This window comes from Mus caroli, chromosome 4 (assembly GCF_900094665.2).
Source record: "Mus caroli chromosome 4, CAROLI_EIJ_v1.1, whole genome shotgun sequence".
NCBI lineage: Eukaryota > Metazoa > Chordata > Mammalia > Rodentia > Muridae > Mus > Mus caroli.
In genome coordinates this window covers 52,342,223-52,358,414 of record NC_034573.1, presented here as the reverse complement: position 1 = coordinate 52,358,414, position 16,192 = coordinate 52,342,223, and the positions used below count along the sequence as shown (strand labels likewise).

General features: G+C 41.2%; 1 protein-coding gene across 8 annotated transcripts in view; it reads right to left on the bottom strand.

Annotated features, from left to right (window-relative positions):
* Positions 1-1,640: 1,640 nt before the first annotated feature.
* Positions 1,641-16,192, bottom strand: part of Znf483 (zinc finger protein 483) — an 18,904-nt gene continuing 4,352 nt past the window's right edge. For all 8 annotated transcript variants that reach the window (XM_029476731.1, XM_021161586.2, XM_029476733.1 and 5 more), the window contains 4 exons: positions 15,244-15,341; positions 12,409-12,535; positions 11,920-12,030; positions 1,641-7,824 (listed from right to left, as the gene is read on the bottom strand). In XM_029476731.1, the coding sequence (XP_029332591.1) occupies positions 6,377-7,824; positions 11,920-12,030; positions 12,409-12,535; positions 15,244-15,341 (1,784 nt within the window). In that variant the 3' untranslated portion in view covers positions 1,641-6,376. The remainder of the gene's footprint in view (positions 7,825-11,919; positions 12,031-12,408; positions 12,536-15,243; positions 15,342-16,192) is intronic.

Here is a 16,192-nt window from a genome sequence, read left to right as displayed (position 1 = left end):
CAGCAACCTAAAGGGAGGGACAGGTCCCGGAAGTCTTAGCTGGAGAGGAGCAAGGAGCACCTGATGAGAGAGTGGTAGGACACAAGATGGTTCCATGAAGGTTTGATCCAATAAGGACAATAGAACCTGGAGTCTCTTACTGTCAAGTAAGGGTGTAATAAGCTGGGGTGATGCTCACAGTGGTTAAGATGCTCGCAGTGTAATCATGAGGACTTGAATTTGGATCCTCAGGACCTACTGAAAAGCCAGGTGCATATGTTGGCCCTAGTGTGATCCCAGTATGGAGGAGGGGGAGGCATGGACTCCCCAGAGCAAGCTGGTTAGCCAGACTAGCAATGTCAGTGAGCTCTAGATTCGGTGACAGCCCTGTCTCAAGGCATAAGGTAGAGAAAGATCAAGGAAGACAACTGGGAGGGGCTGGCTGCTCCCCAAGGCAGGGGAAAAGTGATAACATTCTGTTTTAGTTAAAATGCATGAAAGATTTAAAGATTGCATGAAAAATTGAAACAAAAATAGACTTTTGACTTTAAAAGTTCCCCCAAATGTTAAAAGGACCCTAGGACACTATCCTGGGGACACCCTGTAGTGCCCTGGAGCACCTTGTCACCTACATATGACCAATGGCTCTAAGCTGTTTCTGGGCTGTGGGGTGGTGAGAGCTGATTGAATGTAGAGGTGCAGACGAAGTCTTGAATGTGGCACAGCCAAGCCAAGGAACCCCAGTGCCCCAGACCCACAAGAGTGCCAAAGCTTTCCTGGTGAGGTTCAGAGGTATGGCAAAGTCTTTCTCTAGTCCAAGTGCGAATGTTGACAGTCCATGGAAGTACGAGTGCTTATGAACTATTGAGCAGTGTATTGCAGACACTGGCAACTACTGCTTCCTCCTCCTGGGTGAGGACAACCTGAGCCTGGTGGCCTGGAGAGACCTGCAGAGTCTAGCTCCCCTCTACTCTGTGCTGTACATAATAAACATGCAAAGGTTCTGAGGTCTTGTGGTAGTTGGTGGTGCGCCAGCGGAGTGAGCATGGCCACCTGATCTTCTGTCCGCATCTACTCCGTCATTCCCTCACCTTCCCAGACCGGTTTCCAGGATTAATGTGTGCAGGGCAGAGCACTAGGCCACAGTTTAAAGGCTTTGGACACTGCATCTCTCCTTTGTTTGCCTCTTGGAACTTGAAGGTCACATGATGTAGATGAAATAGCTGCAAGATTTTGCAGAGTAGCAAGGTACTGGAGATCAGTCTGGGGAACCATCCTTTACTGAACCGAGCTGCTGCAGCTCACTGCCTTCTCTGGCTAACATTTCTTTCCCCAACCCTACTGTCTAATCTGGTAACCAGTGGAGGCTATTGAGAACTGAAGATATGAGTGGCACGTCTTTTAAAAAAATAGCTATGGCTAATGTCTTAGCAAGCAAGGGGTCTGCCACCAAGGCTGACAACCTACATTTGATCCCTGGAAGGCACATATAGAGGAAGAAAATCAACTCTCACAACTGTCTTCTGGCTTCCACACACATGACATGACAGGCGTGTTCACACATGCATACATACAAACAAAGAAACAAAATTTAAAAAGTTAAAAAAAAACAAAACAAAACAAAGCAAGAGGTGGAAACCCAAAGCAAGAGGTATTCTTCATTAAATACAACTTTATTGTTTAGCTGTGATTCATTTTAACTACCGCACCATACAGGGTGCTCTTAACACTGCAGAAGAGGTGCGCTCTTCAGTGATGCACAAATACGTCACCAATCTAGTCAGCATTGACAAACCGACAAATGACATTTATCTCTGCACAGATGGGATATCATAAAGGATTACATCAACACGTTAGGCAGATAGCACAGTGAGGCGTTACCTGTACAGTTCATAACCATAAATCAAAGTGCTTCTTACTGGAGTCATGATTATTCTATAGGTAAAAATACATGAAAAAATATTTAAAGTTTCGTCAAAGGCGTATTTCTAAGGCAGGATTCAGTGCAGACACAGAAGCTCATACTGTAGGTGTCCCCGTAGGGAAAGAAGGGACTGGAAGCGGGTCCAATGCACATTCACTGATGAATGCCAGTTGCAATTTACAGTAGCAGCAGCAGCAGCAGCAGTAGCAGCAGACACAGAGTTCAAGTATTAAAGATAACACAGTAGGCAACACTGAAGACGGTATTTCAGATCTACATCTCTCTTCAGCAACTTAGTCAAAAGAAAATTCCACAAAAACCCAGCAAAATGAAATCTAAATTTCTAACCAAAATACCTTAAGCGACTTTTTAACAGGTTTCGGATTCTAAGTGTGCCAGTTATACGGCAGCTTGACCCTTGCACATGCACACACGCGCAAAGAGAACCACAGATCAGATGAAAGTAAACCCAAGTATTACACTCTACTCAAAACACTGGAGAAATGATAGTCTGAAAGATACCCCCGGGAGCAGGAAACACCACACCACCGAACAATTCTGCTCAGGGTCAACACGAGCAAACGACATATTTCTCACGGAATATATACATTTATTTCTATTATTGAACATCAGTTGACTCAAATTTGAAAAATTTCAATTCCTTTTTTAGTTTTAGATGATCTGTGTAAGACATGGCCCAAGGAAAACTCTTGATGATATTGTCTCAAAGAACACCTAAATTTACAACGAGACACCAATTCATTGCCTCAAGTCTCAAACATCTGATTTATTAGAAAAGTTTTTTGTCTGTTAAGGAATTCCAGCTAGGCAGAAAGATTCGTTTCTTTCAAGAAGACAGAATTGTAGCTGAGTTTAAAGACCAGATGGGTTGTCCTTTTAAAGTAAGTGATAGTAGGGCTTTTTTTTTGTTTGTTTTTTTCTCATTACTTGGTTACAGTGTGTGATTCATGCTGAAAGCGCTCTCACTCAGTTTGCTAAAGCAGACTCCTAAGAGGAGTCAGGTACAGAGTCTCAGGTTCTTCAGTGTGAATGAGCAGGTGAATAGTTTGTGGGACCAACGACACAGGGGACATGTACTCTACACTAGGAAGTCCACCTGAAGATGTCCTTGAATGCCTCCAATGTTCTACCCAAGTGAGATAAGCCACGTATTGTCTTCTATATGTGTGACGAATGAATGGACAAGAGCCAGGTGAGGGGAGGACGTGGAACTGTGATGACTGGGAGAGATGAGGCCAGAGAGTCAATCTCCAATGAGGTGAGTGTGGGAGGACGGACAAGGGCTGGAGATGAGCGATAACTTCACACATGGACACCACAGAACAGAACAACCTAAAAGCAACAGAGACGGCTCATTTTATAGCACACATGTTTTATGTCTAAAGTAAAAAGAATAAAAGTTAACTCACTGGCAGATGCTTTGTTGTCCCATGATGGAAAAGAAATCTCTATATGGAAACTCATTTCGAAACATTCTAAAGAGCGAGGACTTCGTTTAAAACTATAGACGATTAAAATACTTATCATTATAAACAGACAAAAATGCTAAATGAAGCTTTAAGGAGAAATTCTATGAGGAGTCACAAACCATAAATTAAAAATCCTTAGATGCACTGACAATCTCAAAATTGACTTAAGTACATGGGTGCTGGGTCAGACTGAATAGCTTTTGTGCAATTTATTTGCTATTGATAAATATTTTGCAGTAGGGTTTAAAGTTTCCCTCTAGTACACAGTGATAGAAAGTTCATATTGGATGAGGGATTGTATGTACATAAAGAACTTATTATAACTCAACTAGCCTGACTTTTAAGTGGATAAGGAATCTGAAAAAACTCCAAGGAGATATATGAAAGGCAGATGATGAGGTCAGTCATCAGGGAGATGCAAATTAAAAGCAAATAAAAATGCCCCTCATCAGAGTGACTAACATTTTTTTAAAGATTGGCCCAGGTGTAAAGAAAATGGAACCTTCACATGCTGCTGGCCAGAATTTAAAAGGATGTAGTCACACTGGAAAGCAATGTGGCAGTTTCCTACATAGCTAAACAAAAATTTACATGACTCAGAAACTTTACCCATAGATGTCTACTGAGCAAAACAATTAAAATTATTGTCTACACAGACTTACACATTACATTCACAGTGTTGTTCCTAACAGCCAACCACCTAAGGAGAAGGAAGGGAATGTCCTCTCATAGGTACATGGGCGGAAGTATCATATAATAGAATATTATTTAACAACAATCAATACTGACATACAACATCTTAATAGTAAGAAATCACATAGGCTAGAACATGCATAAACCTAAAACCATGATGGTAATAAGGAAATAAAGGCCAATATAAAATGACTAGAAAAGGCTATTCTGTTAATACAAGGTTAGTGGTTACCTGGGGTCAGAGATGAGACCAAGAATTATGTATAAATGGGTGTATCCAGTGGCTACTCTTATTAGGGTGATGTTCTGAAAAACGGATTATGGTAGTGAATGTGTACTTCAGTAAAACTGATGAAAACTCATACAAATAGCAAACCTTGGTTTTGAGCATATGTATTCTATATTTTAATAAAATTTAAATGAGGTGTTGATTCTAATCCCCAACTTAGATTGGGATAAAAACATTCTCTTGTAAAATCCCCTAGAACATTCTGGAACAACTCTCAAGAGTGGTTGTATGTACTTCATTAACTATTTCAATAAAATATACTGTTTCAGGAAATCCTTAAGCCCATGTGAAAGATTCATATAAGCCATGGTCCTTTGGTGTCAGGAATGTGTTTACTTGGTCTGTTTGGCAACAGCTATACTGATCAATTTATCATGAAGCAATGTCTGATTCTTTTGGGCTTTAGGAAGGACCACCCAGAAGGACCCACCCTTATATCCAGAAGTAGCATTTCAGACCTAAGCACATTACATTAGCAAATATTCCTGATATTCCTGAACGTCAGATCAACGCTATAGACCCGCCATGCCCATAAGGCCAGAGTCTTGCTTTAGCTCTCTTCATGAGCAATTGCCTCCAATTTCAACTTCAGGAACTTCTTTACCACAATCAGGCCCTTCTGGAATCTAATGATGTGAGACCCAAAATAGCCTCATTCAGAGTCTTTAATTCCTTTTCTAGTTAGAAATTAAGATTCCATCGGCGACAAATTTTAGGAATACCCATCAATACCCGTATTCCACTGAAGATTCACATCACAAAAGAATCTATCAACCACAACTTATTTAAGTGTTCTTTTCCTGACTTTCACTTCTTATCAATAGAGTCCCTTGAGATTTTAGTGTATATATCATCCAAAGGGCATGGTAACAAAAAGAAAAAAAAATATCACATGCCTGCCATAAGAAAGCCAGTTATAAGAGAAACATGGCATCTAAAGTGGCAACCACGACCCAGGACCAGCTGAGCACTCATGGAAATAACAGACTAATGGAGTCAGCTCCTGTACATTTGAAAAGACAAACTCTACTTTCTTCAACACATGAGATTCCATATTTCTAAGTAGTGAAAGCTTTGTGTGTATAAACATATTCCACTCCACAACTAAAAAACAGTCTAAGGCCCCAATCTGATTCAATCTGACATCCTGTGACTTTCGTCATACAGAATTCTTACAGAGGTGCAGGAGGCTGGGCTCACTGCGGGGAGGTAATCCACCCTAAACAGTAAGTTTTTGGTTTCTCTCCTAGGTCCATTACCATTAGGACTGAGCTAGCTCAGGTACAAGCTCTCTGGATTTTCAACCCACCGAGGCAAAACTCAAAAGATGGAGAGCTGAGGTGACTTGTGCAAATTAGAACATTCTCTGAAAGCACACTTCATGGAACTTCCTTGGTATGTTCTGTTCATCACATTCTAGGATCCCACACCAAGCATTCCACATTCTCACTAATCTAGAAGTTCACTAACCTGTAAGAAGGGACTTATCTACTGGATGCAACAATTCCAAAGAGTTAAAAATGCTCAAACTATTTCTGCAGTATCAATGTATCAAATAAAAAGGAAACTTAGAAGTCTTCATCTCTTCAACTCCACTGGTAAAGAAAATAATATTCAGAGGGTCCAAATGACTTGTTTAAGGTGACACAGTGGTTGGCTGGCAAACTGGGTTAGAACCCAGATTATGAGAGTCCAGGTATGGTCTTTTCCAGTATGGCAGTGAAAGGGAGACCCAAAGGAGAATTCCTTGAAGGAAACTTAAAGTTTGGCTTCTCAGAATCGTTTCACATCACAGCTTTCCTCACGTCAATATGACTTTAGCAGGTTTAATCAAAACTGACCACCCTCAAGGAGAGGGCCAAAGGGGAAGAAGTCTATTCCTGGTTGGGAACCCATTAAGGCTGAAGCTTCTAATCAATGCAGTGGGTAGTTTATCATTCGAGCTTTTAAATAAGTGCCCGGTCTGAATTAACCACCCCTCCCCATCCTCTATCCCCAGGATTACTGTGAACATTGATGTTTAAGACTGGTCGTACGGCTTTTAAATGTCTTACCACACTTCTTACATTCGTATTGTACGTTAGTGTGAGTTTTGACGTGTTCAATGAGGATTGTGCTCCGGGTAAAGGCCGCTCCACAGTAATCGCACTTGTAGGGCTTCTCTCCTGTATGAGTTCGGATATGTAAATTAAGCGACGAACTCTGTCTGAAAGTTTTCCCACATTCTTTGCACTTGTATGGTTTCGCACCAGTGTGACACCTCAAATGCCGACTGAGGCGGGAATGAGAGGGGAAACCTTTCTCACAGTGGGTACATTTGTAGGGCTTCTCTCCCGCATGGAGTCTTTGATGATACATGATACTACTAAAGAGGCGGAAAGACAGTCCACAGTCCTTACACAAAAATGGTTTTTCGCCAGTGTGGATCTTCTGATGTCGAGTAAGGCAAGAATTTTGTCTAAAGGCTTTTCCGCACTCGTTACACTTATAGGGCTTCTCTCCAGTGTGTATCCTCTGATGTTTTGAAAGAGAAGAGCTGTGAGTGAAGGATTTCCCACACTCCTTACATGTATATGGTTTCTCTCCAGTGTGAATCCTCTGGTGTTGATAAAATGACGAGTAGTCGTTGAAAGGTCTCCCGCAGTGTTTACACACGTAAGGCTTCTCTCCAGTGTGGGTTCTTTGATGGTGGTTGAGAAAGTATAACTCGGCAAAATGCTTCCCACATTCATTGCACTTGTAACGCTTTTCTTTTCGGTCAGCTTTTTTATGTGGCTTGGGTGAGGAGCTAGCTTTGGGGGCATTTCTACACTCGAGACACACGGAGCGTTTCGTACCAGGCTCAAAGGCCTTGCCACACTTCCTGCACTTACTGGGTTCTTCAGGATCAGGCTCCTTGTCTTGATTTGGGGCCTCATCTTGAAACAAATTCTTCCGGCATTTTTCACACTGAGAGCTCTCAATGCAATTCTCTAAGATTTGAGTAAAGGCTACCCCACACTTACTACAGGTCTCGGTCTTACTCAAGGAACCAATTTTGGGATGTCTCTTACGTTCAGCAGGAGATAAATGGCGACGTGGGTCCTTCTCGGGTTTACTGCATTTTCTCAACTTTTCCCCACTGAGCTCTCTGCGGTTTACGAGAGCTGAATGAAAGCTGAAGGGCTTCTTGCCTTCCCTGGACCTCTGAGACATCTTTGATAAGTAGGCTTTCCGATGTTTGAGTGTGTCAGAAGTCTGCTTCACACTCTTCCCAGGGGAGGTCCCTTTTGTCTCAGACTCTCGATTCTCACGGCCACTCCGCTTGCCATGATCTTTCTTGGGTTTGCCATGTCGCCTCTGGAATTCTGTCTTTAAGCCATAACCACCATCACTGAAGCAGTACTCCACTGTTTTCTCTAAAGTCAAGTCTTCCATAAAAGCATCCAATTCACTTCTAGACTCACTCTCTAGAAGAGATAACAGAGCAAGTATTTCCCATTTGCAACAAAGGAAACCGCTGTAGTTGGGACAGACATAGGAACACAGTAATGATTTAAGAAATATGGTTTAGATAGTTATCAGTTACCGCTGCAGAAAACAGACAAGAGAAAAAGTGATATAGAAAAGCAAGATCAACACAGAGGCTAGGAAAAACAGTGTGGACAATGAAAAGCTTGTGGTTTATGTGAGGAAAGGTGCAAGTCTTCACTCTTCTTTCCAATTTCTACACCAGGTTCAAACCTGCTTAATCTCTCTATACTCAGACCTTATCTTTGTATGCTTACCAAATGGCTGGTCCCAAATGAGCACTGTATTTGCACTGTTTTCCTTAATCCTCACAACAACCAATGAAGTACATCTTGTCACTTGTTTTATGGATGTCACAGTTGGACATACAGAGAACTGGAAGCTTGTCCAAAGTCATATGTATTGGAAGTGGTGAAAGCTAGATTTAAGATTCTTTGATTTTAATTTTGTATGAGTGTTTTACCTATATGTCTGTCTGTGGACTACGTGTGTGTAGTGTGCATGGGGACCAGAAAACGAGTTATAGATGGTCGGGAGCTGCCACGTGTGTGCTGGGAATCCAGGTCCTCTGGAAGAACAGCCAGCCATCTTAACTTCTGGGTCATCTCTTTGGACCCTAAAGCCATATTTTAATTTGATGCCACAGTCTATCCTTTTGATCCCTATATTATATAGCCATTCCTCAAAACAGACAAATGCATGGATTTTTATATAAAATCCCAATCACTTCACCAACATGCAGTACCACCTATAATAAGCCTTCACCGCTACCACTGTCTGGCCCTGCCAATCCTGAATCCATTATAACCAGGTATCCATTTATTGTTCCACCCAGATCACAACACTCTTAATCCTATTCTTTGGGTCTGAAAACCTATAACCTAGCATGCAGTGCCCCAGCACATTTTAATAAATCTGACAGGATCAAAGGCTCAAAGTCCCATAATCAAAATGGAACTTTCTCCAAAGCCATATATTCCTTGTGTTTGTCTTAGAACTCTGAATTCATTTAATTAACTGTATTATTATTCACTCTGGTTTCTCCCTTGTAGTGTGTGTGTGTGTGTGTGTGTGTGTGTGTGTGTGTGTGTGTGTGTGTGTTTGAGTGTGCGTGTGGCTGAATGTGGGAATGCACATGCCCATTGTTCATGCATGCAGAGGTCAGAGGAGGATGCTGGGTATCTTTTGCCACTCTCCACTTTTTAAAAAAAATACAGTCTTTGGCTGAGTCAGGGGCTGGATGTCTCAGCTAGCCTAGCTGGCCAACAATTGCTCAGTCTACCCATGTCTGCTGCAAGGCTGGGATTACAGGCACAGAAGACCATGCTTGGTTTTTCTATGGGTCCTGGAGATTCTAATCTGGGCCTTCATGCTTGTAGGGTCCTGGAGATTCTAATCTGGGCCTTCATGCTTGTAGGGTCCTGGAGATTCTAATCATCTGGGCCTTCATGCTTGTAGAGCACTAAGCATTGCACTGAGACATCTCCCCAGCTTCAACCCCAGTCTTTAATCATAAGAGTGTACATCATCTTCCTTATTCTTTTTTTTTTCTTATTATTTTAACAGATAATTATGGCAGCACACATGCCTTTAACCCTGGTGCCTGAAAGACAGAGGCAGGCAGATCTCTATGAGTTCAAGGCCAGCCTGATCTATAGAACAAGTTCCAGGACAGCCAGGGTTACACAGAGAAATCCTGTCTTGAAAAATAAAAAACAAGCCAGGCATGGGGGCGTGGAGTGGGTGGGTAGGAGAGCAGGGCGAAGGGAGGGTATAAGGAACTTTCGGGATAGCATTTTAAATGTATATAAAGAAAATATCTAATAAAAATAAAGAAAAATAAAAAACAAACAAACAAAACCAACCAACCAACCAACCAACCACTCCAAAGCCCCCCAAAACTCAAAATCCTATTATTCACAAGTTATGTGAATTGTTTCCTGTAGAATAGAAAAATTAAGATGTATTGTTATTTTTCTTATTTAAAATTTTATTTATTTATTTTTATTTTGTGTGCATTGGTGTTTTGCCTGCATACATGTCTGTGTGAAGGTATCAGATTCTCTGACACTAGAGTTACAGGCAGTTATGAGCTGACATGTGGGTGCTGGAAATGAACCCAGGTTTTTTTTTTTAGAACAGCCAGTGTTCTTAACCACTAAGCCAGCCCAAGTTCTGTTATTTTTCTTTTAGATTTCCAGGATCATTGATAATTTTTGAAAATGGTATTTTTAATCAGTTACATAATAATCCATCCTTTCTAATTTATTGATTTCCTTATTGAATGTTTATCAAATTATGTCCCTATAGTTAGGAGTATAGCTTAGTGGAAGAATGTATGTTTAACATGCATGAGACACTGGACCCAGGTTCTGTACTGTGTGTGTGTGTGTGTGTGTGTGTAACTTTACATAATACCTAATGAATAAAAATGCTTCAATACTTACCTCAGATCAATGATCCTTAAGTAGCTACAGATTCAATTCATAACAGTACTGCTACTTTAAATGTATGTTTATGAGCCATTTTTCATGTTCATGAGCCATTCGTGTTTTCAATTTTATCAGTTATCTGTTCAAATTGTTTGCTTCTTATTTCTAAATTATGTACTGCTGGCTCATTACTAACTGGTATACGTTAAATAATTATCACTACTAAGTCTGCTTTTCCCTTAATATAAATAATATATTTAAGATGTATAGTACTGCAAAACAATGCAAAACCCATTCTGGGGATAAATCTCTAAACCGTTGCTTAAGCATAATAAAACAATTGGTTTTTATTTATGTAATTATAATAGAAACAGTTGAGAGGTTGACTAATATGAATGCTTTAGAAAGTAGATCAGAAAAGGCCAGTTTCAAGTTTTTTAAAGGTACTAATATATGTAATTGCATTTTCATTATTAAAATGCATATTAAATAGTTATTTTTAAATTTTAGGAAGATATAGAGAAACATAATGGAAAACAAGATAATCCCTGGAAGGTTAGCATACTAAAACCGAACATAGATGTTTTCCAGATGTTAAACATCCATAAGTATTTAACTTATACATTTAGACATACATTTTACTCACACACACAAATGGAATTATTATATGCATTTACTGGTGGAATTCCCACCTACCTTTGGAGATTAAGTCCGAGTACTAATTAAATTATATTCCTTTATACAGATACTCCTTGATTTACAAAGGAGTTACATCTTGGTAAACCCACTGTAAGTTGAAAACACCCTAAATGAAAAGGTATTCAGAATTCCCAGCACACCCTGGAGCGTTTAAGTATGAGGTTCCATGCACATGAGCGTGTTGAGTGATGCCAGTGGCCAGCCCTGCAAGGCATATCAGATCACACACTGCTGGTCAAGTACAGTCTCTACTAAATGTCATCAATGTAAAAACATAATCCTAAGACAAGCGACTGTGAGTCTCCTCTATACTCCCGCATACGTCCATAGCTCCATTCACGTGCCATTCTTAACGGTGGTCATTACCTTACTGATATACTTGTTTGGTATTTGGTCTTTTAAATGTCGATAATAATGTGTTTTTCAGATCTGTGGGGAGACTGCCTGCTGCCCCTGGGGCTGTGTCCACATCCGGCCACTGTCACACACCTTCCCATTGTCGCCGGTGAAGTACACAGATCCAGGACCATTTCTGTGAGATGTGGAGGCCTCTCAGGTGACTTGTTGCCCCAGGTCTATGAAACCTTACCTGAATTTTACAAACTATCTTCAGCTTAAGAGCCTTCCTCCTCAGCCTCCTCTCCTTCTCCCTCACTCAGAGGTTACACCTGCACTACGCTCTCGCAGCAGCAATCCCAACTACATTTGTCTTCACTTGAAATTTCTCCCAACAAATCTCTATCTTGGAGATACACGTCTTGGCATCCACTTTTTGGAGGACCCAAACCAGTGGTGCCCCCATTAACATGAACACCCTAGGAAGGCAAGGCTCTTTCCTAATCCATCAACCTTATGGTCTAGCATTAGGCTCACCCAGCCAGTCAGTTTTCATTTCCTTCTTACCTTTTACCAACTCTCCTGGTCTGGGGTCTTTTGAGATTTCTTTTTCCAGTACCCTTGGCAATTTAACCCACTTCAGATGGGAAATCAAGTCAAGTTTGGAAACCGGAGAGCCTGCTCAGAGAAGAGATAGAAAATGGTTGTTTACATATAGAAAAAAAAGGTGACTCAATATTCATATTTAGCCTGCTTCTCTAAGAAGGATAAAGATTCTGTCAAACATAGAGGAGGAGGAAAAACAGGAAGGCATAACACTGGGGACAAGGAAGTGATGCCCCAAATGTCCCCTGAAGTGAAGCAAAAACTTCCTGAGGAAGAAGTATCACACAGAAAGTACATTTTAGGGTCCATTTTTAGGAACAGCCATGTCAGGCTCCAGATGCCCAGAAGATACAGTTAAAATAGTCACATGGCACTTATCTTTCAGATAAAGACAACAGAGGATAAAGAGGCTACCTTCCTAGGTGCTAGATCATGAAGAGATGTCTTTACCCAAAAACTCTAGGGTCCCTAAGTTTTCCAGCAGCACTTCCTTATATAGCTCTCTTTGAGATGGTTCCAGTAGCTTCCACTCTCCTCTGGAGAAGTCCACAGACACATCCTCAAATGTTACAGATTCCTAGAAGATGAAGCATAGCATCTGTGAGTGGTACTGGTTCCAATAGACCTTAAGGATTCAGAGAAGCAATTAGGAGCTGTGTGTGTGTGTATGTGTGTGTGTGTGTGTGTGTGTGTGTGTGTGTGTGTGTGTTAGTTGGAAACTGAACTCAGGGACTGGTAAATGCTACTAAGTGTTCTCTGTACCTCAGCCTTCTTACTTTTTGCCGTTAGGTAGTTCTTACTAAGTTGCTTAAGCAGGTTCTGAACTTGAGTTCCTCCTGCTTCAGCTTCCCAGTAGCTGGGATTATAGGACCATGTCCAGCCAGGCCTGGAAAATTTTTTATTTTTAAAAGGATTTATTATTTTTATGTACATAAATGTTCTGTTCCATATATGTATGTATTCTGCATGTGTGACTTGTGATTCTAGAGGGTAGGAGAGAGCATTGGATCTCCTGGAATTAGAGTGGAGGACAGTTGGGACCTGTCACGTGGTTGCTGGGAACTGAATTGAGGTCCCTTGCAAGAACAGCCAGCAAGTGTTCTTAGCCACTATACCATCTCTCTAGTCTAGACTTGTAGATTTATTTTAAAGATTCAAAGCAAGTTTTGGAGTACATATAACTATTACATGAAACACAGAACAAACTACTGTACAATTCCAACCTGTCCCACTTAAGAATCTGACATCAAATATTGGCCGTAGAAGGCTTCTCTGTTCAAGTTAAGCTTAACACATTAATTTCTAAGATTAAGAGGAAAACCATACATGAGGATATGACTGACATTCTCCATCCTCAAATTTGTAGACTATAAGCTAACTACAGATAAGTTAAATACACACTAGCAGCTGTTGTGAACTTTAATCATGTGAAGTAACATAGTGATGCTTGTTATTACAGAGAGAATGTTTCTCTCTTTGGTCCAGGCTAACTTCAAACTCACAGGATCTCCTTTCGTGCTTCTAATACTGGACTGTAGGTGTGTACCACCACACCTAGCTACAGCAATGCTTTAAAATATGCAACCAAAGAGAATCCAGTTTGGTAATATACTCACAATCACAAACATACCAACTCATTAAAATCACATTTCCAAGTTTCTTTCTCCTTTGTAACTTGCTTGGAACCCACACTGGCTTCAAACCAGCCATCTTGACTCAGTTTCCTGCGTTCTGATGTTATACAGGTGCATGTTATCATGTGTGGCTTAAAACTTCGTTTTCTCTACGATAGAATCTAAAGCATCCCCCGTGTCAGGGAGGCAGGACAATGGTGTCTTCAAGAGCTTGGAATAGCATCCTGTCAATGTTATACCATCTAAAATATACCAGGACCCTGAGACTTCAAACAAGAGAACTATATTCTCTCACAATTCCAGAGGCCAGGATAGGAGATCAAGGAGCTGGCAGGTGTGTACTCTCTTGAGCCTGTTTCTGGGGGAGAATCCACTCTTTGCCTCTCCCAGCAGCTGCCAGCATCCCTTGACATTCCGGGATTGTGGTCCAGTACCTTCAGCTGCCTCGCTCTCTGCATCACCACCACCTTCACTCTGTGTTCAATCTCTCTATGCTTCTTGAATGAAGACACTCAAGGCCTACTCCCATAACCCAGAACCAACTCCTCATCTTTTCAATTCTATTTCATTTTATTAGCATTGTTCAAAACAGGGTTTCTCTGTGTAGCCCTTGCTGTTCTGGAGCTCACTCTGTAGACCAGGCTGGCCTTAAACTCAGGGATTCACCTGCCTCTGCTTCCCAGTGTTGGGATTAAAGATGTTTGTCACCAATGCCCAGCCATCTTTCCAATTTTAGTAACATCAGTTCTTCATCTTAAAACCCATAACTTAACTACACCTGTAACAAATAATTTTTCTTCAAGCAAATAATATTTACAAGTGCCAGGGACTGGGAAGTAGACATACTCCTAGAGCTCATTATTGTTCTTGTATAGAAGTATTCCGTGTAACTGTGATTTCCCCCACCCCCAACTGGTAATTATGAGTACTGGAAACTTGCCGCTTCATAGCCAGTTGCTTTTCCCAGCTACTGTATGAGTTCTAGACCTACTCAGTTGAACCCAAGGTCTTCCAAATACACCATAGCATTGTCTGTAAATAATATGCCTTTGTTTCTCACACTTCAACACATCTCATTTCTCTCTTACTTCACTTGGTTGACTAATATGTTCAGGAAATATTGACATTTTTCTTTCATTGTGAGCCCTGCTTTCTTTCTTCTTTTTTTAATCTCCTGAGTCTACCTATGTGGTGATGTTCTTTACCATATCAGGAAACTATAATTCTATATCCACCTGACTCATTTCTGTCAAGATGAACTTTTGGGATTTAGTAAATGCTTCTGGCCTCAAACATTTTGGGGATGGGGGTGGTGCATTAAGTATGTTACAACATGGAGGTCAGAGGTCAACCCACTGGAGTTGCCTCCCTCCTTCTACTATATAGATGTGCGGTGGGAGGGGGGGCTGAAATCAGACTCATCTGCTGGAGCCTTCACCCACCCCATCACCTCACTGGCCTTAAATGCTTTCAGTTGAACCCAAGGTCTTCCAAATACACCATAGCATTAGAATTATATTAGTCTGTGAATCCAAATAAACAGCAAGTAAACAGTGAAGCACAAGTTGCCTTGGTTGATTTTGTATCTTTATGCTCCTCACTAATATCTCAGTTTCCATTGAAGAATGAAAACCAGTGAAAGTAGACTTACACGTGGCTCAGGATCTGGAGCCGCCGTCACCACCACCTCCACTGCATCTTCTCCCAAATCCTCCTCTTTGCAAACTGCGGAAGTCTGAGTGCTAAGATCTGGGGAAAGGAAAAATCAGCTCCACTCTTTGTACTAAGTCAGCACTCACCACAACCCACTCAAGCTGGATTCATTCCCTAGGATGGCTCAGAGGAAACGCTTATTTGCTTGTTTAATATAAAGGATAGTAGAAAGGCTACAAACAGCCAGATAAGGCTACATAGGACAAAGCCTGCTTCTGAATGTAGCTACAGCCTGGACACATCCAGACAGAAACTCCTTCCATGCCCTCCCCATGGGTAACCACCCTCCTGGAATCCTCATGTGCCTAGCTTTCTTGAAGACAACTGCATCATGTAGGCACGATCAACAACATCATTGGTGATCCTCTTTACTTTCAGCCCCTCCCCTCTCTGGAAGTGGGAGCTGTGAGTTCTATCCTTCTATAGCTGCACTGGAAATCAGCCTTCATGGGTGATTATTTATGGATATTTCAAATATGACCTCATTAAATTCAGGCATGGCTACAAGGGGCTTATGATAAATGACAAGACAACTGTCTTTCACGTTACCATCTATTGAGGGTTCTGGAACAGGTTTCAGGAACCAAAGAGGAAAGGCATTTATTGCTCTAGTCACTTGGGACATGACAAGGGTTACAGGGGCTGCAGGCCTGGGGGATGTGTGAAAACCTAAATACTTATTTTATAATACCACAGTGTTTCATGGTTCTCTGGAGCAGAGTAAAGAAATCAAGTTTTCCTTCTCTTTAGGATGCAGAACTGCCACAGAGATCATTTTATATAGGCTTTCCCCCACTATTTTCTCAAAAGACCTTTTCTGTTGAGTCTACAAAACTGAATTCCTTCCTTTGATATATCGTTAGCTATATAGCACTCTGTACAATAAA